The sequence below is a fragment of the Chelonia mydas genome, chromosome 12, assembly GCF_015237465.2.
Source record: "Chelonia mydas isolate rCheMyd1 chromosome 12, rCheMyd1.pri.v2, whole genome shotgun sequence".
NCBI lineage: Eukaryota > Metazoa > Chordata > Testudines > Cheloniidae > Chelonia > Chelonia mydas.
The window spans coordinates 29,912,917-29,938,850 of NC_051252.2; the positions used below are offsets into that span (position 1 = coordinate 29,912,917).

The 25,934-nt window shown below is 38.0% G+C and overlaps 1 protein-coding gene across 16 annotated transcripts in view; it reads left to right on the forward strand.

Annotated features, from left to right (window-relative positions):
• The window catches only part of WWOX (WW domain containing oxidoreductase), a 675,021-nt gene that overhangs the window by 98,601 nt on the left and 550,486 nt on the right, over positions 1-25,934 (forward strand). The window contains exon 6 of one of the 16 annotated variants that reach the window (XM_037877524.2): positions 25,472-25,559. The exons of the other annotated variants lie outside the window; for them this stretch is intronic. Within the exon in view, the coding sequence (XP_037733452.1) occupies positions 25,472-25,558 (87 nt within the window). The 3' untranslated portion in view covers position 25,559. The remainder of the gene's footprint in view (positions 1-25,471; positions 25,560-25,934) is intronic. 16 annotated transcript variants of the gene reach the window in all.

Here is a 25,934-nt window from a genome sequence, read left to right on the forward strand (position 1 = left end):
CTTATTGTTCATCGGGCCAGGTTTTTTTATTCATGCCTTGTTGTTGCAATTTGAAAACAGACTTTTCTTTAGCTTATGAAGAATGCATAATCTGTTCTTGGCTTCTTGCAGTTTCCGTTCTTCAGACAATATGTTCAGAATTTTGAAACACTTAAGAAATCTGAAATTAAAATTTTTGTCCCTCCTTCAAAACAGTGGTTATTTTATGACAACAGTGGGCTGAGCTAAATTCAGCTACATCAAGGAAGAGCTATAAAAGTAGAAAGATTGCCCTCTAAGCTTCACTTTATTGGATATTGTAATTGACATATAGTTGTCATTTATAATCATCTGTCCATTTCTGTGAGTTGGGAGCAGTAAAGTTAATTGTGGCTGCTCATTTGCATTAATCTCACCTCTGAAGGGTACAGTAACCCATTAATATCATGTCATGATGAATTATCACAAATAACATTGAACATATTGATTAATGATCTCTGAGATTTGTATCTCGTTAAAACATTTTGTTAGCTCTTTAAACTTTTAAGCAGACAGTCAATGTATGCAGGAGAGGTGTAGAGATCACCCAAGAGGTGATGAAAAGTTATGGCATACATTTTGGGTCACTAATTAAAACTTAGTAAAAAGGTTTCTTAACATTTTAAAAAAATGCCTTTCTTTGGCAAAGTAAGCTATGCAGTTTACCTGTTTTTTAACCACGAGAATTGTAATGCTATTGTCCATGAGGTAGAAAACAATAATTCTGCTGTGATGTTAGAATTAAAACAAACAAACAAACAAACCCCCAAGATATCAGTGGGTGAAAAAAGTGGCCAAATTTCATGATTTAAAAAAAACAAAAAACAGTCCAGTGTCTCAGTTTCTACCCTGTACCAGAACGAGGGTCCAAGTCACATCTAATCTGCATAAAACTTTTCTTTTGCTTATTTAACATTAACCTGAAAATAATGAAAATTTAATACTTTTTTCCACTAAATTTTGAAACTTGAGGTGTACTTTTTAGATATATGGAATGCCAAACATTAGATCATTATATAATTTGCAATAGTTTGGCAATTATATAATTCTGCACTTCGATTACAATGTTTTAAAAATGTCGCTGAACCGAAACACATTACTACTGTAAGATAAAAAAACAAAAGGAACTTCGTGAAGGTGTGGGGAAATCTGTAGAGTTCCAAGAAAGCAATGTTTGACATTTTACTGTTCCCTCAAAAAAAATTACTCCTTCTGGATGATTGGGTGAGTAGAGTTTTTTAAGGATCCATTAAATATTAGAAATTATTTAGTAGCATCATTTATGAAAGAGGGATTTGTTGTCTCCTTACACAAGTGTGAAGATTATTATTAAATTGATTTGGGCCTTTTCAGTGGCTAGTGACTTCAGTAGCTCCCCTCTTTACAGCCAAAGGCCTAAAATGTTCCTTTACTTTTTGTCTGCAGTGCTGTTATAGCCGTGTTATTCCCAGATACGGATGATGAGGTAAGGTGGATGAGGTAGTGTTTTTTTTTATTGAACCAACACTGGTGAAAGAGAAGCTTTCGAGTTTACAGAGACCTGAAGAAGAAGAGGTCAGTGTAAGAGTGTAAGCTGGTCCCTCTCACCAACAGAAGTTGGCCAAATAAAATATACTACTTCACTCACCTTGTCTTTTCTTTTTGTTGAACTTCCAGTATAGTCCTCCCCTTCCACTTAATTGGCTGCTACAAGCAGTCATTTTTAGTGCTCTTCCAGTGTCACTCCCAGTTGAGCTCAGGAAGGTGATGCATAGCATACAACTCTTCCTGAAGTTCAAGCTGCTTCATTCCGTTACCTTACCTCATGCTGTTTTTACTAATCCAAAATGAGACTAGCCAATTACTTAAAATTCTTGAGTATCCCACGGGCTCCTCAGTGCAAGAGCCATACATAATCTTAGGCTTGTAATTATTTCTGCTTGTTACTTAGGATGAAATATATATTACCTGCCACATACCCAAGTAAACAGGCTTTGCATAGGAGACCAATATGAAAATTTTGGGCAAAGAAAACCACCTTCACTAACTTGGAGACATGACCTTCATAGATGTGGCATGACTCCTAGTACCTTGGACTTTAGAAGAGGGCACTGCGGACAATGGCTCTTCACCCCTGCACATGCTGGGATTGCAGCCAATGGATCAGCACATTTCACTAACATCTCTCATTGCCATTCTCTCTTACCAGTCCATAATGCCTTTCCTTAATTCCATGGAAAGAGTTGCCCTGGAGTTTGACTCAGTAGTACATAGGAGTCTTTGAAGTAAAAGATTGCATTCAAACTTTAACTTATCATTGGGAGCTCAGATTTATGGGTTAGGGTTCCAGAACACAGTATATGATATTATATTCCCATATCAGCTACAATACTGTCAGCTGAGGAGTGGGAAACAAAGTGGAAACAATCACTCTTAATCAACTTGCTTTTATTGGTATAAGAAAGAGCCTTAACATTGTGTTAAGAGATTGCTGTGCATAATATTTATTTTGAAATAATAAAACAATCACTTCCATTTCATATTAAATCACTTAGGAAAATCAGCCATTTTATTATTCAGTTAATTTAAATCTTTCTGTTTGTCACCAAAAGTGTACTCTGTGAATAATGCATGTTGTAGGTTTTTGGGTTTTTTTGGTTTTTGGTTCAAAAAAGTGCGTGGGGAACACAAAGTGGGTTCATTTCTACTCATGGTATTAATTCTTATTCATTCTAAAAATCTGCTAACGGAAATATTTCCATTGAGCTCATTAATCAATTGTGATTTTCATTCCCTTGTTTTGTAAAAGCTGTTGCAATAAATATTTTTTTCACAAAGCAAAAATCCAAGAGATGGATGCAGTAAGCGTAATTAATAGCACCCAGTTACAGAAGATCAGCAAGTTTGTGAGATTCACATGCTGCTTTACCATATGGCTGCCCAGTAGGCGAAAAATTTGATTAATGTTTTTGAAGTCAATTTTTTCAACAAATATTACAGCCCCAGATGAGGAATTTTACTTTCTAGTATTGCTAGACTTAACTAAAATAACAGATCCTTTGATTTAGAGCTAAATAATATTTTGATCCAGTGAAACGTAACATGCAAAAAGAATTAGTTCTGTTATACACAGAAAGAAAAGACACTGTCTTTGTTTATAATTCAGTCCAAAATAGTTAAAATTTCATTGTGTTAATTTTTTAAAAAATTTGTTGTGATTTAAGATGGCGATATCTGTACATGTCTATTGTAGGAAGAATATTTTCTTCCCAAAAGGAAAATAATTTGATGGCAATATAGTTAAATTGATTTACTTGCCAGTACCATTTAACTTCCTGGTTCCATATGTACAAGATCACGGTTGAATGGCTTGTTGAGAAATTGATAATTTCATTAGGATGTTACCTTAAACCAGTTTACAAGACAAACTGCATAGTTTATTAACTGCATTTATTAAATATTATCAGAACAACTGTAGCTAGTTGTTAATCATTCAATAATAGACATTCCTGAATATGTTCACTTAAAATAAAAATTTACAAAGAAGTGCATCATAAGACTGTCACTATTTCATGTTGAGTGTTCTCATGTGAAGCTAATGCACAGCAGGAAGTTCTGCTTTTCTCACAAATTTTAAGTTTAATAGAAAGAACACCAGCAGCTGGCGAAGTACAGATTCAGGGTGCTGAGCCTGAAATGGAATGGAGAAAAGCTCTAAATGGAAGTCTTGCTGAGCTTCCAGAGTACTAAAAGGTAAAGCATTTTACCTAACATTAGCAAAACAACTTTGCCAATTTGTTTTTTTCTAATACCTCATGTAATGCTGAGGTTCTGAGTCTGATGAGATCCTAAAGTTGAATGAGTGAGAATTTCTAAATTTAAAAAGATACAACTTTGTGGAATTGTTACAATATATCAACTTAGAAATCAGTAACTGAATTTAAAAAGTATGTTAACATGAAAAAGCTTTTTGATTTGAATGGCTGTACATTTCCCCCAGATTAAGTTTCTTGGCACAAAGATGTTGTCAATACTGCTTAATTTGTGGGAGCAAGTGGGAACTCGAAACCAAAAAAGACGAGAAAAACAAAGGAAAATAGAAGGTACCCATTATGTGGAATAGTCTAAAGAAACCTTTCACCTTTGGCAATTCTAGATAGTAAGTGACAGTAGGTGGTGTCCAGTTGCATTAGTTTGTGTTAAACATCATAGAAAAGCAAATCACATAGAAGGGTTTAAAGATGTTTATTTTGGAGGATATGAACATCAAGATGTCATATGCTTTAAATTAAGAGACAACTAACAGATGACAAAGAAACATGTCCAAAACCTGTCGTCTTAACTTAGTAAGACTTGCTGGATTGTTGTATTTTTTTGAGATAGGGTAATCAATTAAATTGATAAGAACTTCTCAGGGTTACTTTGTTTGAAGACAGGTTCTCATGTTCTTTTTTGTTTTTATTTCATACTATCACATTTATTACAATTTGGACAAAATATCTGAACATTCTTATTAAGTTTTTCTTTCTGCATCTTTTTTGTTCTTGTCTGTACAGATTGTCAATGTTTTGTTGTAAGTCAGAGCACGTTTTATCCCAGAACTTGCGCTACATTGTGCCATCATTTTCATTCTCCTACTATTAAATTGCATGTTCGCCCATATTTGCATGAAGAGTTGTGAATCAACTCTTCAAGAAATACAAATGAGAGATTGGATTTTTTTTTCAATAGTAGAACTAAATTCTTAGTTGACTAGGTGTCTGCAGTGGAAGCTTATTCAAAAACTATATGATTCAATTTCTAATACCATAGGATGCATTTATAGTTACTCGAAAAAGACAGGTTTTTCCTTGTAATGATGGCTTGCTTTCTATTTTCTTTACAAAGGGACAAAGCTTTCCTGTTAATGTTCACAGTTTTAACTATTTCAGAGTTATTGGTCTGCTGTAAATCTGTCAGGAATGTCCGTAAAGGATTGTCTATATGAAGAGACTGTAGAGTGGTCAGTCTAAAAAGCTCCTTAGAGTGGTACTTTGAATTTTAAATCACACATGTAATTCAAAGGTAATGTAACTTGCAGTGTTGGACTTCAGTCCATTCAGTTAAATGGAGAAAAATGACTGACGTAAGGAATGAGTTATCGATTCGTTGTGGGAAAACGACTTCTGTAATATAGGAAGTATAGTAAAAGGAACAGCTTAATTATTTAGGGGGCACTGTTGAAAAAAGTGCTTTTGCAGCACTGCAAATTGTCTAGATAGGAATTGTACAACAAGGCTTTTTAATAATTCTTTCTTAAAGGCAAATTATATGGGTGATTCTTTTTTTCTTGTAAGACAAAACTCATATTTAACTATTTTGTAGTAGTACAGCTAAACCATCATAAACAGGTAATGAAATAAAATTGAAATTTCATTCTAAAAGTTCCATGCACAGCAGCTCTGACATTATCTGAACATTTACAATTGCTTTGCATAACTTTAGAGGAATCTTGACCACTGAGAGTTGGGTATAACACACAGAGTTATTCTGGAGCTGTTTAATGGTAATATGACCTTTTTAAAACATGAGTTTATCAAATAAATACTTGGAAAGCTGAGATAGGTACCAAAGCATATTTTAAAATATGGCATTTGAAAATTTATAAAATGTCAGATAAGAGATTTGGCTTTCTCCAGCTGGTGTTTCTTTTGATTAAGTGTGTATCCTTTGCTTAAGGACCACAGTATCATGTTGTTTTGACTGCAGTTCACAATTTTTTGGCAGCATTTCAGATCAACAGAATATTTGTGGTTAATTGATTGAACATGTTCAACAATTATAATTATATTAAAACCTTAATGTGCTTCAACATTTGCCCACTGCAGGCTGCTAATGTGTTATAACTTATATTTCTGTCTTTAACTGAGCTAGCTTGTATCTGGTATTCAGGAAAAGCGGCTGTACAAGTAAGTTTTAAGTGGTAAATATATTAAAATGGCGCCTGGTAGCACCAGTATAGTTAAGGATTTGTCAGTGTTTCCATTATATAAGCCGTTACTTTCAGGAGTTTATAGCTCAGCCATAAAAATTCACTCCAAGCTGAAGTTTGGTATCCAAACTTTCAGCTTAGAAGTTAAGATTTTTACAGATTTTCAAGAATACTGGCTTGGCTTTTTATCAAAGCTATATGAATGAAACAAAAAATCAGAAGTTTACCTAGTTTTGATGCATTGGCAAGGCTGCAGTACATGAGAAACACGTTGCAGTGTAGTTAGGAGAGAGGCAGCAGGCCGGGTATATAATTATAAAAGAATTTAGGGCTGGAATTTTCAGAGAGAGGCTAGTAGAACTAGGTGTCCATTCCTATTGACTTTCAGTGGGAGTTGGGTGCATAACTCCCTTTGACACTTGAAAATATCAGCCTAGAAGTCTCATTCTGAACTTGGTGTATTTTGGATGTGTGTATACTGGGTGGTTTTTAAATTAATTTAAACTGGAAGATGAGCTCTGAATTCTGAGTATGAAACACTAATATACTTACTCGCTGTCCCATTAGCTAGCTAGTTCCTCTAGCTAGAAATGCCTCATTATCAGTCACCGTTATTGTGGCATCAATGTTTCATAGGTCCAAGTTTTGTTGCAATTCATCTTAAAGATTAAAAAAGAAGTCAAAGCTCAGTGTGAGTCCCCGCAAAGGGAAGCGATGGTCAGAGATTAGAGCGCCAGCTTGGGATTTAGGAGACTCAGGTTGAATTTCCTTGTCCAGAACAGGCATCCCGTGTGACCTTTGGTCTTTAGCATATGCGCAATGTGCCACCTGAATTTGGTCCGCTGGTTGGTTCATTAGCTTCCCTGGCTTGGCCTAGGTATTGACAGGGAGTGCAGCGTGACCGCTGCTCCCTGGGGTACAATTTTCAAAAGTACCTTCATGACTTAGAAACCTCAGCCACATTTTCAAAGTTGTCAGCCATTTAAGAGCCTAAGTCCTACTCACTTTAAAAAGGGGGTTAGGCTCCTTAGTTCTTAAGTCACTTTTGAAAATGAGATTCAGGCACTTTTGAAAAGTTTACCCATAATCTCTTTGTGCCTCAATTTTCCATCTGTAAAATAGGAATAATGCCATTTCCCGAACACAGAGGAGTGTTGTGAATATATCTATATTCAAGTATTGTCAGGCACTCAGCTATTAGGGCAGGGATCAGCAACCTTTGGCGCACGGCCCATCAGGGATGCTTTGTTTACCTGTAGGGATGTGCTGGTTGCCGCTTCCCACAGCCCCTGTTGGCCTGGAACAGTGAACCGCAGCCAGTGGGAGCTGCGATCGGCCGAACCTGCAGACGCTGCAGGTAAACAAACCATCCTGGCCTGCCAGCAGATTTCCCTGATGGGCTGCAGCCAAAGGTTGCCGATCCCTGTACTATGGTAATGAGATCCACAAAAGTATTTAGATAAAACAATTAATTGTTGGGATCTGATTCAGTAAATGGATACAAAATTATGGATATCAGTTAGACTGTGGTGGGAATAAGGGCCTATACTTGCAGTTCCTTCTGCAAAATTACTGTTAATTTGTGGTAAGGATTAATTATCCAGAATGTTGAAAAATATGACTAACAATTTCATATAATTTTGTCAGATAAAATTGTTTAATGTTCCCTATTTAAATAGAGTCTCCATTGTGTGAATAAGTTCTAGAATAATATTTTTTCTGTTTTATATTTTTTAGACTTCGATATGAAAATGTAACTTTCTCTTATTATTTTAATCTTCTCCTTTCTTTCTGCATGGATCATTTATTTGTGAACTGGTTATTTCAGAAAGGGCTCAAAGGTAATTTCATGGTTTATAGCATTTGTATCTGATGCTTTAATGAGGAAAACATTGTTTTCTAATACATGAAATAGAGAATCTTTCATTATATTTTTATTTTCATTCTCAAATATTACATGTATATCAAATTAAAAGCAGCGAATACACCCAAGTAAAGAAATTATACCTTTTCTACACATGGGAAATATGAATGTCTGCAACTCAAAAAATCAACATTATAGATTTATAAGGCGGATTTGTTTTTAATGAAAGTAAATGATAAAAGTGAACTGCTCTTCTGTTTGTGCATTGTGTTATAGTGCACATTTGTAAATACAACAATATATTACATTACTAAATTAAATCATAGTAAAGTATACTTTCAAATGAATTTAAGAGCCTTGTTCACCATGAATACACAGTATACTGTCTTAGTAGACCCTGTATAAACATGATCAGATTAAACAGAGTTTACATGGTCGAACACATATACAAGAGCTCAACCGCCTCTTTTTTATGTTTGTTAGACATAAGATTCTTTTTGGATGGCTTTCTCAGCTAGAGGTTGCAGGTTTGCATTGTTCGGAGTAGGGAAGCACTTGATTTTCAGAGAAAGAGGATACCTCCTGATTTTTTTCTTTTAATTTTAATTTGCTAATTTTTGTCCTCTTTCAAAATGACTTTTAGGTTAACAGATCGTGCTGGAATCACTACCTATCAAATTGTCATGCACCCAGCTATAAGTTATATCTTAGCCCAGGACTGACGTATTACAGAATTATCAATGCCCTTTCATCCCAAATCATAGAATCGTTAGCTCCTATCTATATTTTGTTTGTTGTGTGGCTTGTGCCTTCGATTTACAGCTGTGTAAACTAGAGAATGCTTTCAGCATAGTCTTTGATCTTTTGATGGATAAACAACTTTACTCTGCTCCTTCCTTTACTACTTACTGTACATTTGGCTTTTTTCTCCCCAATATTTGGGCAATTTTACATTCTATGGTAATTATATCACAATATATGAAACCATCAGCTACTCCCACAAAGTGTCTCTGGCTTTGTGATTGATTCTGGTATGATAGAAGCTATTTTAAAGTATCCTTTCAAGTTCTGTGATACAGCAGCAACTAATCCTACTCCCCTGGGGGAAGCTTTGAAAGGGTTGGACTTTCAAGTACAAAAAAATGTAAAGCGTGTCCGCGACTTGGAGTCCTCTCACAGGAGAGCTTATGTACATACTTTTTACTTCTGGAGAGGATAAGTAAAGGATTGGTACCATTCAGTGATGATATCCTTATGCTGCTCATTTATCAAGAGGTTAATAGGGCATCTAAAGTATGAGTGATGCCTACGTGGGAATTGGTTTGTGTGTGTGTGTGTATCTATATATGGATTCACCTCTGGTCTTTCTTGATTGGTTATCTTCCACATATTCTTCCTCTAACAGAGATAACTAAAACTCAGCAAAAGATGCATGCTACATTGCCAGCCCACCAGATCAGGAGTGGAAGCTATCGGCTTTATTCACCCTCTTTAACTAGACTTATGAATGTGACACAGAGTAAACTATCCACTTTGCGAGGCAGTCTTTTTCAAAATAAGTTCAGCATGGTTTACTTGGCTTAGAATTTCACCAGATGCCTTGGGATTGACAGGAGAAGTTAACTACTGTTACCCTTATCTTCACAAACAGGTAATTATACATCTAGCCCTCTTCTGCTTGCTTTTTTTTTTTTTAAACTCCAACTAGCCTGAGGTTGGTATGTCATCCACAAGCCTAAACTTTTCACAATTTTCTTCGGTAATAGATGTATATTGATGCAGTGAATATCCTTTTTGCAGCTATATTTAAAATACACCCTTTCAGAAAAATTCTACAGATCCATGGGATCTTGGAGGCAAAACATGGAAATGTTGTTAAATGGAATTGTCCTGATAGGACAGAGAAAGTATTGCAATTTCTGTAATTTGTCATTTCAGAATAGTCTGCTAAATGACTTAAAAATGTATACCCATTTGTATATTTATTTTTAAATTAAGTAATGCTTTCTATTGCTAGGGGGTGAAGGCAACATAAGTTTAAAGAGAGGGTAATGAATCCAAGGGCAAAATTATGTTCAGTGCACAGATATTGGCCAGTGCACAAAGCAGAAAGATGCTAGGAGCTTCCTTCTTGCAAGGTGTGGTCATCATTGTGACCCTCACACTTGTTTGAGCACAAGGATTTCGCAGGACTTGCTCCTCTAGATATCCTGAAATAGTAGAGAGGAAGGTGGATTGTGCACCCAGCTCTCTTCCCTTGCTGATGTAACTGGCCATCCAAAGAGGGTTGCATAAACTATACTCCATAATGAGAGGAATAGTAGTGGGTGATCCCCTCAGTATTTTTGAGAGGCATTGTGCCTTATGGAAACTGTATGGCTCCTGGAGCTCCTTTTAGGATGCTACAGCTCTGTCTGCCAACACATCATGGTGTCTGCAAGGTACTGTTGAACTCCAAGGGACTCTTGAACAAATCTAAATTGGATAAATCATGAATGGAAAGTTTGAAAGGGGAAATATACTTCCATTTCCTTTAGTGAGATGGTAGAATGAATACAAGATTCTGAATCCCTGAAAAGTTAGGGATTTAAAAACAGTTATGGAAGAGCTAATTGCCGTGGTCATGAAAGAAAATTAAGATCTAAATAAGAACTTCTGCAGAGGAAGAGTCAAGGTGAGGTTATATTCTAGCAATGTTCTGGGGATGTTGATAGGCATGTTTACACTTGTAGGGAATATGGGATAGAAAAGAAAGGTCAAGAGTAACTTCAAGATTTCTAGTCTGGTTTAGGACCAGAATCTGTTGCCCTTACTAACACTGAGTACATCATCACTTAACAGTTTGTCTCATTCGTTTTAAAGAGTGATACCTCTTTTTCTTTCCAATTACAATATTTTGAAATGTGCCTTATTTTGATAATAAAGTAGCTCTTTTTATCAGTAAGTTTTAAATTTTAGTTTTCATGGAGCCAGTTGTATTGGTTAGTTTTATCATTATAAATCCAGAGGAAGTGGATTTATTCTGTCTTTACACAACTGTAACTTAGTTTAGAATCTGTTCCACTATCTCTTTAAGAAGAAATGCTGAAATTGTGTAGCCAGCAGTCACGGGTTCTTGTTAGAAGGCTATTCGTCTATAAGAGTGTTATTGATAAAGGAGCTAAAAACATCAAAGTTGATTCATTTATTATCAACTCAATAAAATTTGTCTTAACTGTGAACTTGATTTTCTTCTTCCATGTGTTACGCATACCTGCCCACATTGTAGAACTTACATTAAAGCCGAGGCAGCCTCATTTAGTGGAGTGAGCACGGGAATGGGAACCAGGAATTCCTGAAGTCTAGTTCTGGCTTTTGTACTGACAAAATTTGTGACCGTGTGTAAATCTCTGAAGGCCCATTCCTGTGAAGTTCTGAGGTCCCTCAGCTTCTCATTTGAAAGTCATTAGGAATTCAACACCTTTGGGGAGCAGGGCCTTTAACATTTTTTCTTTCTTTCCCCATCTGCAAAATGGAAATACCTCCCTCATAGTTCTTGAACTATGCCAGAATCTGGATCTGTATCACCTACTGAATTAACTTTGGAGCATTGTATCATAGCACTCAATATTGGTGTCATGGCAAAATTTAGGGCTGTTGGGAGGATGACTACTGCTTTGGCTTCTGCACATGGCTAGAGGCAACAATCTGGTTCAAATGTGCAAAGTAGGAATTAACACTTGCTCAGAAATTACTGGATGCACACAAGTAGGCATGCCTGGGTGTGCTCAAATGCCTGGTTGCCTAACTGATGAAAATCAGACAGTAACTAGTGAAACTGATTTGTTACTTTTATTCACATATGAGTTGTCTCTTCCTCCAAAGTGCCTCCAAAGATATCTTTGAAATGCCAGTGCAGAGTGACCATTGCACTTGACAGGGGGACTGTGGTCTAATGGTTCAGTTGGAAGACTAACAGTCTGTAATATTATGGGTTCTATTCCTGCCTCTGCCATTGATTTGTTATGTGACTCTGAGCAAGCCAATTCACTTCTCTATACTTAGTCCCAGTTTACAAATTGGGAAATTAGCAACACTTTCCAGGCTCACAGAGTGTTGACAATGTATGTAAAGCACTTGAAGATCCTTATACTGAAGCTACCATACAGGTAGAAATTATAGTAGTAGTCCATTATTTCCATAGTACTAAAGAGACAAGAACATATGTTAATATTCATTTTGCAGAAAACTACTTGGAAATGTGAGTAATATGTCTGTTCTTTTAGTTAGGAAACTACTAAATACACAAGCTTTCTTCTCTAACTTTGAAAATCTGTTGCTTCTGCAGCAGTTTTAATTTAGGGGAATGGGAAGTACAGTTTCTCCCTGACACTTTGTGGATCCTCTCCTTGGTGGGACATCCAGGTGTCCCTTTATTGGGCTCCTCCTCTTGGGCTATTAATTGTCTCCGTCTTTTTCCTCCACGCTATCAGATTCTCTGGTCTGAGGGATATCTGGAGGAGTCTGCTTTGCTTTTCCCCTTCTTTCTGGTGTTAATGTAGTTGTGTAGTCTCTGTTCTAGCCCTTGCCACTGTGTCTCCAGTCAAACATTTTAGGCTACTAGTGTTTTCAACTCTGAAGTGCACCGCAATTCTGAAACATCAGGAGCTTGCAAGATTTTTCTCAGGGTTTCAGAAAGGGAAGTAGATCTTCAGCAATGGACCTAGGGAAGTAGTTGCCAGATCTCAATGCTCATTTGATGCCTTTTGGGGTGGGGAGAAGAACTGCACTGGTTCTCTGAGAACACTTCCCAATACAGATCCCCCCAAATAACAGGCTATCTGTCAAATCATCTTCGTTGTGCAAAGGGAACACCCTACTCATCGGTAATCAAATTTTGACATACTATCCCAAGTGTAATGGATATTTCTTTAATAGTGCTTGAATTCTGTCAGTTGGGTAGTCTATATATTCCTTTTTGTGTCCAGTCCCATATTTGCTTACTGCTTCTGTACAAAAGTCACTAGAGCCTTGCAGGGGATAAAAAATAGACACCTGTTTTATCAGCTAACTTGAGGTGTTTTCTTGACACAAAACAAAACATTCTTTGACGACTACTGTTTAGTCTCACTGCCATCACTATTGATTCTTTCTTTCCTATATTATTTCTTGCCTTGGGGATTTCCTCTATCTCTAACCAAGTGTATAAAGAATCCCAGTAAGGCTGAAATGTGCTTACATGTTTGACTGCCATGGGCTTGATTGTAATGTTTTCTGTTGAGAGGTTTAACCTCTAACAATGCAGGGTGTTATTTCCCCCTGCAGTATTATTTTCTGGTTCCGTTTTAAACCCATACTTCAACAGAATTTTTTTTAATCTATTATTTACTTTCTGCATCTCGTGGCAGTAGCTCAATTTATATTTTAAACGATCAAGCTTGCAGTTTTTCTTCCAACTCTTTAAGCTACCCTTACAATATTTTTCTTACAATCAAAGTTTCTTTAAGCATTACTGATAAGTCACATTTATTTTTAAATCCTTGCTTACCAAAGAAGCATGTGTAGTGGTGAGAACACAGGAATGGGAACTAGTTTTCTGGCTTCCTGGAATCCAGGTTTTATTCTTAGATATGCTACTTACTTTCTGTATGGCCTTGACCCTGTCACCTAACCCTTCTTTGCTTCAGTTTCTCAATCTTCAGCATGGATATAATGCTCCACAGAAATGTTGAGATGTAATGAATTAGTATTGTGTGTTTAAAATAGAGATAAATTAGAAAATATTTCCTTTTTTTGCTCCTCAGTAATTCACTTTTTCCACGTTATGAGTTATGATAGATCTCTGCTCAGTAGATTTAATATTCTGATATGCAATACATCAGAATTTGCATAACTCAAAATGCTGAGCTGTTGAAAGCCCCTCATTAGCAGGTTGCATGCAATCCACATGTTCAGCCATTCCGTCAGCCAGTACTTCCGTTCCTCCTTGTTCTTCACAGACAGCATCAGAAGTTTATTTCAGTTAGGGGGCCTGGCTTTTGTGCATCTGGCAATAGTACCTCTATATCTAAGCCTAAAGAAGCCTAAGATAGTATGGAAGATATAGAAACACCCTCACTTCACACTAGTGAATGCTGAAGCGCAAGTATTTAGTTCTGTGGGCTTCCACTGGCTTTTTCTCATATGCATCTCACAGTCCCAAGAGGTGGTTATAGGTCCTGTGATCTAACTACTAATTCTCCTACTTCAGATTCTCACTGCTGGGACAGAGATGGTTGAAACTGGTTCAACAATGGCTGCCCACAGCCATAGCCATCATATGTAGTTCAAGCTCTGGAAAAGAGACTCTCACATTTATGAACTTTCTCTTAGAAGCAGCAAAATGATTTTAAATTCTTTATATGATAGGCATTGAGTCTATATGGCATCGGTTTAGAGTTTTCTCTGGTGTCTGTAGTTCTACAGTGAGATGACACTAAATTGGAATGTGTGTATGTTTAGGTACGTTTAGCTATATTTTCTCTGGATTCCATCAGGGTACCTATACAAAGTTGATGTTGGTTATGACTAAACCCATCAGTTGTAGAGTCACCACGGCTGTCTGCATCATGACCTGAAGTCTGTGTCCTAGTCAGCATGGCACCAATAGCTTAGAAAAAAAATCTGTCTGGTGCAGGGGGACAAATATGCCATTTGTTCTCTCCCTCTTCCTCTCCCTCTGAGCTATTTTAAGAATGCAAAGCCCAACAATCCCAGATGAACTGTGTATGTCTTGACTCATTTGCTGATGGTCAGGATGGTGTGTAGGAGATCTGAGTAGGCAGTTTAGAATGCCTTTATTAGTACCCTGTGACTTCTTGAAACAAGAAATGTATGTGTCTGAAGACTGGCTTATTGGTACATAAAGTCTAACAATAATAAGTTAAGTTAAACTTTTTCCTTGATGTTTTCATATTTCAAAATTACACAAGCAATCAACTTGAGTAAACTTGTTGGATTTAATCAAGGTAAGGAGCCACTGCAATATTCATCGTAAGCACATCTAACTTAAGACTGTTCTGCAATGCAATATCACATTGCTGAGAATCGTTTCCTTGTCTTAATGATTGCCATTCTGCTCAGCAACTGAAATTTAACACACTAAAGTAGACTTCAGCCTCATCACAGTACATCCAAGGTACTGGATTACATTTTTTTCCAGTCTTGGTTTTAATGTATTTCATTATATTCTAAAAACGTGTAGATGGAAGGGGGGTGTCAGAAAAGCACTCATTATCTTAACAGAGTTGAAAATAACACAGCAGGTAGCCTACACATTTCTTTAACCACAAAATAATCTTGGCATACCGTTTATTCTCATACTGAGAATTGAGTATTAGGCACAAGCCAATTGCACAGATGAATCTGGAAAACATGTGCAAGGGGAAACATTCCTTACGTCTCCCTTTGCTTCTTTTAAAGGCTGATTGTACACTCACAGCTGGAATTTTGCAAGAACATATTCAAAAGAAAAGCATACATGAATATGTTATGCTAGCAGGCAGTGTTGCACGAGAGCTGGAATGAAAATGAACAACATTCCTAACCTACTGTAAAAGAAATGTGGTACATGCTAGTATTTTGCAGCTGCATTGGACTGGAATTTGTCACACTTTAAGCATTAAGACATTGTATTTTGCTATGTTCACGTTTTTTACAAAATCATTCTCACCCCCTACTATCCAGAGGGACTCTATGTTTTGAATCTAATTACCCTGTAAGGTATTTACCATCCTGATTTTACAGAGGTGATTCTTTTTTTACTTTTTACTTCTATTAAAATCCTTCTTTTCAGAAACTGAATGCTTTTTCATTGTTCTTACGATCCAAGGGTTTGGGTCTGTGGTCACCTATGCAAATTGGTGAGGATTTTTACAAAACCTTCCCCAGGAAGTGGGGTGCAAGGGTTGGGAGGATTTTGGGGGGAAAGACGTTTCCAAACAGCACTTTCCTAATAAATAAACCCAGATAAACATTTGGTGGTGGCAGTGGAAGTCCAAGGGCAAAGGGTAAAATAGTTTGTACTTTGGGGAAGTTTTAACCTAAGCTGGTAAAAGTAGGCTTAGGAGGTTTTCATGCAGGTCCCCACATCTGTACCCTAGAGTTCAGAGTGGGGAAGGAACCTTGACAGTGCCCCACACAAATGATGAAAGGGTTAATGTGGGCTGGAAAGCTCTATTAAGGGTTAATGTTTTTACCTGATAGACCTAATTGAAGTAGGAACCTTGGTACCTAGCCAAGGAAGTTACTATAAAAAAGAGTCTGAGTGTACGTCTGCATGTAAAATGCTACAGCTGCAGAGCTGAAGTGTCGTCTTAGACACTCACCACAACAATGGGAAGGGTGGTTCTCCCTGTAGTTAATCCACTTCCCCAAGAGAATTCTTTCACCAACCTAGCACTGTCTACACTAGAAGTTAGGTTGGCATAGCTATGCCTTTTAGGGGTGTCGGTTTTTCACACTCCTGAGGGGGTAGGTATGTCAGTGTAAGTTTCCAGTGTAGACCAGCCCTGAGAGTGAAATCAAGCCCATGTCTTGCAGCACCAAGAGGGTGTGTCAGGTTTGATTTATATCGCCAGCTGGGGAGGAGCTGGACCTTCTTCGTAGGAGAAGGAAGTGGACCACAAAGATGGTCCAGGTGAGGAGCCAGGACAGACGAACCTAGCAGAGGGGAAGTAGAGCATTTTCTCTCTCTGGGAACGGCCTAGGGAAGGCAGACTAAAGAAGGCCAAAGGGATGATATTAATCCCTGTGGTGGGCCCTGGAAATGGGCCGGGCATGACACAGTGGCAGTCTGGAGCGGTCGACGTTCCAGAGGAGGCAGGAGATCAGAGGCCTGAGGGAAAAGTCAGAGACCTGAGAAACAGAGAAGAGGATGCTTTAAGTAAAGGCTGCAGAAAAGCAGCACGAGGCTCTTAGTGGTAGGAAGTGGCCCAGAGAAATATCAGTGCATCTGAAAGAGCTGACTTAACTGCTTAGTATGGTTGGAACCCAGAGCAGAGGGTAGGCCTCGGTTCCCCTACCATCCAGAAGAAAGGGCGTACAAGCCGGATGTAAAAACTGTTGAGCCTGGAGTGAGGCTGAAAACTGAGTCCCAAGGACAGGCTGAGGAATAGCCCAAGAGAGTTGGGGCAGAAGGATCTTTTGTACTGGGACGTTTGTGGACTTTTGTTGTTGTTGTTGTTGTTTTCCCCCAACACTTTTAAGGGGAGAGACTTTAAAGTGCCCTGGCTGGAGGACAAAGTCATGAGAGAAGAGACTGCTGCAGAACTGGAGCAATCATCAACAGGGGTTGTTAGAGCCTAAAAGGTGCTATGTTATGCCCAGCAACAAGAGGGCATGCCACCTGTGAGTCCACTCTTCCACAGAGTGCTTGAATTGCTCAATGTTCTACCCTTCAGATTAGTGACATATACCCCAACTAAATCCAGTTGCTATAAAACCCAAAGATATGTCTCCCTACTCTAGTCTTGTCATGTGTGAGATTTGAGTTTGCATTTGTTTCTTGCAAATCAGGAGGGCTGGAAATGTTTTGGTCTGCAGCAGTCATGTGTGTCTGTAAATTTCTCATATGTCAGTTTCTCACCTCTTAGACTTTTTGACTTGGCCTTGTGTAATGTTTCTTGACTTCCTATATTGCCGTCAATTTCATTCATATTGGTTTAGCTGTTAGTCTTACTGGAATCAATAAGGTTGCACACAAATTTTGAATAAATAATTAAAGGACACTACACAGGCAGCACCTGCTCTTAGCAAGAGTAGTTCAGATAACTGTTTTTTAATTTTTTTTCCCCATTGGACATGTACACACACTGGTAGGTCTGCCTTCTCTGGCTGTTTGGGTGTTAGCTCCACTCACATCCGACTCCCCATTTTGCTTCTCATTCATGCACCTTGCTGCCCGTCTCTCTCCCACTAGACAACCATCCTAGGCAGATTGCTGCTCCACTGCCTGGTTTGTGCCATCTCTCTAGTGGCTGGTAGGGGAACCCAGGCTCACCCATTACTCCAGGTTCCAGCCCAGGGATCCTACAACCAGCAGCCAAGGTCTGCACTGTCCCAATCCTTTCTACTGTTTCCCTGGGCTGCTCGTATTTCATCTCTATTAAGATCTTTCCTTACCCTCCTCTGGGTACACCCTTCTTCCAGGGCCAGGACCCTTGGGCTTCTGTTCTTTGCGTAGTTTCCTCCTTTTTCTCTCTAATGCAAGAGAGTGACTGCAGAGGTCCAAAAGGCGGTCCCTGTCTGCTGCCAGCTTCCTGGCTTTATCATAGCCCCATCTGTTCCTTCTCACTAGGTTTTATTCACAATCAAGGGTTGCTTACCTATCTTAATTCCCCTCAGGTGTGGCCTATCAAGTTAACTGGCCCCCTTTTCAGCCTTATTAACCCTTTCAAGGCTGGTGTGGGGTGTGTGGCATTACGCCCCATATTCTTCATAATATTATATGATATGATTATGGCATAACTATAATGCATTTTATGCAAGATAGGTCATGTAAGGTATTCTTGAAAAGGTTATGGTTCACTGAATATGATTATCCTATTTGTATGCATGTTTCGTTTTGATTTCTGAAATTAGGAATATTGTCTATGCACCTATTACAAATGTGTTCGCACCTGGGGAACACCCACTAGGCAGAAGGCAATCAGTCTAGATGACTGGCTGGGAAGGGCTATTCGGGAGAACAATAGGTTTTAGAAGATGCTAATCTCTCACCCGGAGCCTTCCTGAGGATGCTACAAATAGCCTCCGAGTGATGGCTGCTATAGCTCTACAGAGACATGTGACCAAGTCACCTGGTACTAGACTCCATCTTGGAATACCAGTTTTTTTTCCACCGAAAGGCATGGAAACTAAAGTTGGAGATAAAGGGTTCCTGCTGTATGCAAAAGTGACATCATCGAGATTCTTCTTCTGACTCCCTGCCCAAGGGAGACGCTTGGAAACGCCTGGGGAAGAAGGGCTGAACCCAGGCTAGAAGGATTTCTAGCCTGTGAAAGGAATATCTGGGGTTTTAAGCTGCAAGTAAGTACAAATTGCCCTCAAGAGACTCTGCAAACTGCTTAAATCATCATTTAGGATGAGAACTTGCTACTGATATCCAATTTCTTTAGTATATTAAGCTTAGATTGTGTTTTTGTTTTATTTGCTAGGTAATGTGCTCTGATCTGTTTGCTATCCCTTATAATCACTTTATCTTTTGTACTTAATACACTTGTATGTGTTTTGTCTAAAATCAGTGTGTGGAAATTGGGGCAGAAAGCTGTTGCATATCTCCACATTGAGGGAGGTGGTGAATTTTATGAGCTTATGCTGTACAGTTTCCTATGCAGCGCAAGATGGTATAACTTTGGGTTTACACTCCAGAGGGGGGTGCGTGCCTTAAGAACTGGGAGGTGCCTTAGCTGAGCCTTCCCATGCAGAGCTGATCTCAGCATCTCTCTGCAGCTGCAGATGATGTGTCTGTACCTGTGTATGCTGATTGAAAGAGCAAGCTCGGAGAGCTTAGCAACTTGTCACAGCAACACAGTGTGAGAGAGAGCCCAGGCTGGTGGGTCAGGCAGGCTCAGCGGTACTCCTGTTCAGGTGGCACCCTGGAGGGAACCCGTCACAGGGTGAACATCCCATCACCGACCAGATTGTGCTCTAATTTGAGAGTAGACCTTTAGTCTGCAAATAGCCCATTGTTTTCATTGGGACCATTTGTGGACTAATGGTACTACTTAATGTACGTAACTGTGGCAGAAATTGGGTGTCTTGCCAACAGCATTCTATTAAAAACAAACTGCTACTTAGCTTTCCACCATCCTCTCTACTTACATTTGTGATCTGCTGACTTTTAAGAAGATAAGTAAGTATATGATCAAGCATGTGGGGCCCAGATCTGCAAATCCTTTCTCACATAAGTTATTTAGATCTTGTGCTATAGAAAGCCAGATGAAATGGTAGTTAGCCACGTGAGTGGTCCTGTTGAGTTAGTGGGACAACCTATATGGAGTAAGGTTTTGTGAGTTTGGGCTCATAGATTGAACTTAAGTAAATATAGAAAACATTCTTCACAAATGTTGTGTACTCTGCGGCATATGATATCAAAATGGGCAGTTCTAAGCCATCCACTAGGGCCTTATCTACAGATGGAAGCAGTATGCCTTCAACTGTATCAGTATAGTTAAAGTGATAAATCCCTAGAATGAATTGGTTATACTGGTACAAAGATATTCCCATACAGGAAAGAAATTAAGCTATCCCAGTATAAGGCACCCACAGAAGGGGTGGTACCGTTATAACTTAATTGGTTAAAAAACTACACCACTAATAGACATGGTTATACTGGTACAAATACTGTGTGTAAACAAGGCCTAAATGTTTGGATGTTTATCTTTCACAAATCCTCTGTTGGCTGTGTTAGCTCATGAGATTGCTTGAACTGCAGTGGTAGGGTGACAACAGAATTGAAGTTACCGTGAAGGACCTTACACAATGACTTTCTGTGCAGTGTGTGGCTGTTCCTTTTATAAACATTGTCAAAAATAAAGAATAATATTTAAAAAAGCAAACACCATTATCTCAAAATAATGTTGCTATTCTAGATATTGTAACAGCTATTGTACTACATTTTACATGTTACCAAGTTTATTTTGAAGCAGTGTTTTATTATTACTATGGTATGATTAAATAGTGAGAGTATTGCTTTTCCAGTTGTTCTATTGCAGTATTTAATGAGTGCAATTAAATGGAAAAATTGCCTTTTTAACTGATGATAGTCCATTAGTGTCTCTGTCTGTTCTGAAAAGAAAAGAAGTGAATTATTAGAATGACAAATGAGTTAAAGTTACCACGGTGATGGAGAGGTGTGATTCCGCTCCACATAATCTTCAATTAGTGATCTTTGTAAGAGGATGTTTTTCAAAAGGGTAATAGAGAAGTAATGAGATCAGAAGGAGGTCAAACACGGCCTTCTTCGTTTGGCAGTTTGATTAATTTATTTCTCCTTCTTGCAGATTGCTGTAAGGGGCTTTTGTCACCCAGTGTTTTTCATGGGGCTCTAGTCCAAGTGACTGCTTGTATTAGTCTTTTATGTATCAAAGCATAGTCGTTCACTTGGAATTGAAGGTTTTTGAATGGTCTGAATTTGATCTCCAGCACAAGTGCTCATTGATAGTTTTGAAAAGGAACTTTAATAAGTGGTTCTTTTGCAGTTCAATGTGTATTCATTTAAAACATTCAGTGAGATTAAGTAAATGGCTAGTGTTTCTAGACACAGTACTTGGGTGTACTGAAGCTTATGTTTGTGGGTGAAGTGTGTTAATTGCATTGGAACGATAACTCAGGTCTGTAAAATTATATACCATTCACATGCTTTTGCTCTGTTATCTTCTTGGAAAGTTTAGCTCTTGAGGTATATAATTAGAAGGTCTCTTTAGCAGACCTCATCTGCTCTTTTTCTGCCATCCTTTCCTTGTTATCACTTGTATAAAAGAAATAATATGCTGTTGCATAATAATAATAGTTTGTTAATTCCACCAAGTCCCTGAAATAGAATGATGGTGTTAGGTCCATGTTTTGTTTACTTTATTCCCAACAGTAATTTGTTATATTTTGGTTCTTGCATACATTTGCATTACTATTTTCCTAAAAAACTGAAATGCCAATAATATTTTTCTCCACTTTTTTTTCCTAAAGCAACCAATATCTATACTTCAACACACTGGTCCTAACCTTTGCCCTGGCAGTACTGAAACATACTTGCCCTTTGTGCCCTTTAAAATCTCCTCCTTTATGTCCAAAGCCATACAGAAATTGGCGTATTGGCCTTCATTTAAAATGCCATTCTGATGTTTAAATATATGATGACATCAGCTAGTGCATAACCAGATTATTGCAGTTATATCAAAGATACACATGCAACTGTTATGCCTTTTAGCTTGGGTGAAAGAGCGATAGTGAAATCTTTTATAACTTTTCCTTACACTCTCGTATAGTCCAGCTGTCGCATTTAATAGATCTTCATGTGCAGCTTTTTAAGCTTTTGTTTCTTAGCAATAAATAAGGCATTGAGAAGCAAATAGAATATGAAATGATTTAGTGTGCTGGTGGTGTGAGTAACCCCTTCTGCTGCAGTGCTATGTATGCTTTTCAGCAACAAGTTTAATGAACATCACTACAAATCAGTGAGTTGAAAGAATGTTTCTGGAATATTTGGGTACAGTGAAGCGGCACATGTCCTGGAATTATTGCCCCAAATTAATCACTGGTATAAACCCTTTAAGTCACACTAGGAATGAATTTTGGCCTATTACTTATGCACCACTATGTATGACATATACCTGTCATTGTTGCATACGATTTGTATTCCACTCATTTGGGTGGATGTTTTAAAGGGAGAGAATGTGAAATATTGCTTAACACAGAGGCTGAGCATTTGGATGGTTCTTTTTCAGGCTTTGCTGTGGACACATGAGACTTCGGCCAGGTTCTTAATTTCTTTGTACCTCAGTTTCCCTATCTGTTAAATGGGGATAATACCACTTACCTATCAGAATGTCATTGTGAAGCTAAGTTTGTAAAGTACTTTGAAAATATTCAGTGACAAATTAGATAAGCAATAAAGGCCTCTTATTTTTATGGTATGCTTCATTTTATTTAAACTGTTGTCAAACTGAACGGACCTTTATCAGTAAGGGTTGAAAACAGAAATCCTCCTAGCTGCACATAAATGATTAAAGTGTCATACGTAAGTAGAGATTAAAACAAGAAGTCAGTTTTTCTCTATTGCTTTGTTCTTCTATTCTCATTTTGTTTTAAAGTGTCTCTTCAAATGAGCTCCTATTTCAGTTATTGTGCTATCAAAACAGCTAATGAGTTAAGAAAAAACATTGGCTTATCATAGAGCATCGTAATTCAGGAAAACACTTAAGTGTGCACTTAAAGTTAAGCATGTGCTTAGTTAAGCAGGTGCTTAAGAGCTTCCCTTAATTGGGGCCTTAGTGCTGTTATGTGATCCCATACAATGTTGTTTTGATTTCAGAAATGACTTGCAGTATAGAGTTGATTTGTAGAGACTTTTACATTTTTTTTCTGCTTGTAATCAGGGCTGTAACAACATGTGAAAGGGGTTGTTAGCACAAATTAATGTGGCTTCTCTCAAGTGTCTTCATACAACACTTCCTCCTGTTCTCTAAGGCAGAATGTCCAATGTAATCCATATCATCCTCTCGTCATGCGTCAGAAGCTCCCTGTTCTTAGTCTCAATTGCACAACCTTTTAGTGGCTGTCCCTTTTTCGTCCCCTCCCTCATATTTGCTGCTCCCCATCTCACCCGTACACCCCACAATTCCTTGGGCAGGTCCCACACTGCCTCCACACTCTTTGCCCCCCTCTTTTTGTTTTGGGGTTCATATTCCTAAGAGGTTTCTCCTCCATCCTTACACACATTCTCAAGAGGGCATTATGTGGTAACTCCACCCTTCCTGCCCTCCCCACGTCCCCACAGGGCTGAAATTCTGCCCTCTTCCCACAGCCTCATACTGCTGCTACTAGGCTGCAGCCAGTTTTAAAGACTTCCAGTTCAGGGCCAGAAGAAGGTTTGCTGATGATGACAGAGAATCGCTAAGACCTCTGTGCAGCAGAGCAAATATATTCTGCTCCTCTGTCCTGCTGAGGAGCAGCCAGCGGGATTGGAATGTGAAGAAGACGGCTACAGCTGCTGCAGCAGATACCACCCAGGGATTTAGTGTGGGATTAGGGGTTGGTAGGGGCACTGCAGACATTTCAGTACTTGTAGATGGAGTTTGGTACCGTGTTCATTGATGGAGGCAATGGTACTGTCCTTCTGGGGTTTGCCTAAAATCTGGGGCTTCTAAGCCCAGTGGAAGTTACTCCACTGCCTCAGATACAAAAAAGAAAAAAGTGACTATGGATTACCACATAGTCCAAGCAGTTTGTTATTTTCCATGAAATGTTGCTTTGTAAATAGCTAGGTGCCTGACTGTTCAAACACTTGCTACCAGAAGTAACGCACATCACTGTGAGTGATCTTGTCAATGGTTCCACTCACCATAGGAAGCACTCTACCTGATAGTAAATGTTTGCAGCATAAGACCCCAGCACAGTAAATTATTTATTTTTAATATGTTGTAAGCTTTGCTTAGCAGGTTGCCTACATTTGGCTTCAGGAAACACCTTTATTTGTGGAACCCTTTGTCTATGGGTCTTAACATAAGACACTTCTGTCTTGCCACTTTTATGTGCTTTAGTGAATCACTTTTAATTTGTGATTGTTTTTGAGAAGGAATATAACTCTTAAAACAAACGTTATAGTTCATCCTGTACATTGCTGGTTAAAAAAATGTTAATTTTAAACTTCAGATGTGATGACTAAATATCAGAAGGTCTCCTGACTGTAAAATTATTACTACAACGTACACTGACAGAAACATTTATGGGTCTCTTCCTGTCTCTAGGTCCTCCCCTCCCAGAAAAATATATATGTAATGTACTTATCTATCAAACTTCTCTCTATGAACAGAAAAAACTAAAATTAGATTTTTGTAAGATAGAGTGATGTGCATGTTCTTATTTTCAGTGTATGGTAAGGTAATCTTTCAATTTTATTTTTTAAGCAGTCCTCCATAATATAAATAATCTAGTCTTTTCTTGTGCAGGCTGTTTAATTCAGACAGGTTGAAGTTGCCTCCAAAGATTGGCGTCAAATTGAGGAAACCATTCATGTAGTAAATAAGATAATTTGTTTCCACCCAAAAAGATTAAAATATAGATTTTTTTTTTTCTTACCCTGTATGATTTTAACACCTACACTACCTGTTTCTGTATGATTGAGCTTTCCGACCATGTTTTGGAACCAGTTACTTTTCAGTGTTTTGTTTGTTTTGTTTTTTAAATGTTCTATTATTATTTTCCTGAGTTCCTTGCATTTCAATTAATGAAGTCAATAAAGTTATTTATTTACTTAATTTTGCAAAGCAGTAATCAGTGCTCATGTAATTTCAAAATGTGATGGGAAAAATATAACTTAACATGGAAGTGAATTTGTTTAAAAAAAAAAGAGAGAGAGAGTTCACAAATGAGTTCACAAAAGCCATCATAATTTCCTGCTGAAAATTATTTTATACTGGGAAAGAAAATGGCTTGACTTTGAATCTCAAAGCTCTCACTGTGTAGCCAGAGATAGTATTTGGATAGTATTTGTGTTGCATTTTGGTGTCTTTATGGAAATAGACTTGTAGCCAGAAATAAGAGAGAATAATACATGTTAAGTACCTTTTGTGAATTGCTCAGCTGAATAATTAATTTATGTGTATTTGGTTTAGTGCTAATATGGCCGCGATTAAGGCTAACATTACATCTCAGTTGTGTACAGTACAAAATACAGAATTGTGAATAGTTCCAAGTACAGTAGATAGGCTAATCCCAGACTAGATACCATCGTGATTGGACACTTTATGAATACCTGGATGGGTGGTTTGGATAAACAGAGAAATCTTGTATTATGAAGTTGACAGCTGTTTGGTGATAGATTGTTAGAATATTATCATTCTCTTTTGGAAATTATGAGAAAATTTAGTTTAATGAAAGACAAATAAAAGTTATCTCCACAGATACTTATTGGAGTCACATGTGGAACCCGAGCCATCATGAGCGTATCTCTTAGAGTTTGTCTGCACAGGAAAGTTATACTGGTATAAGGTAAGGTGTAAATTTAAACCACTATAGTTACACTGATATAACTCCTCATGTGGCCACCCTTATACCAGTATCCGAGTGCCTTCTTCCAGTTTAGTTTATGTTGCTTTGGCAGCAGTTTAAGCAAAACCGAAGAAAAACACATTCTTCTGGAATAAGAGAGTCATAGAATCATAGAATATCAGGGTTGGAAGGGACCCTCAGGAGGTCATCTAGTCCAACCCCCTGCTCAAAGCAGGACCAACCCCAACTAAATCAACTAAGGAGGAGTTATATTGGTGTGACTATAGGAGTTTACCTATACTGATATAATTATATTAGTATACCTGGAAATAAATTGCCCATGTAGACAAGCTGTTAGCTTGTGTATCTCTTTCT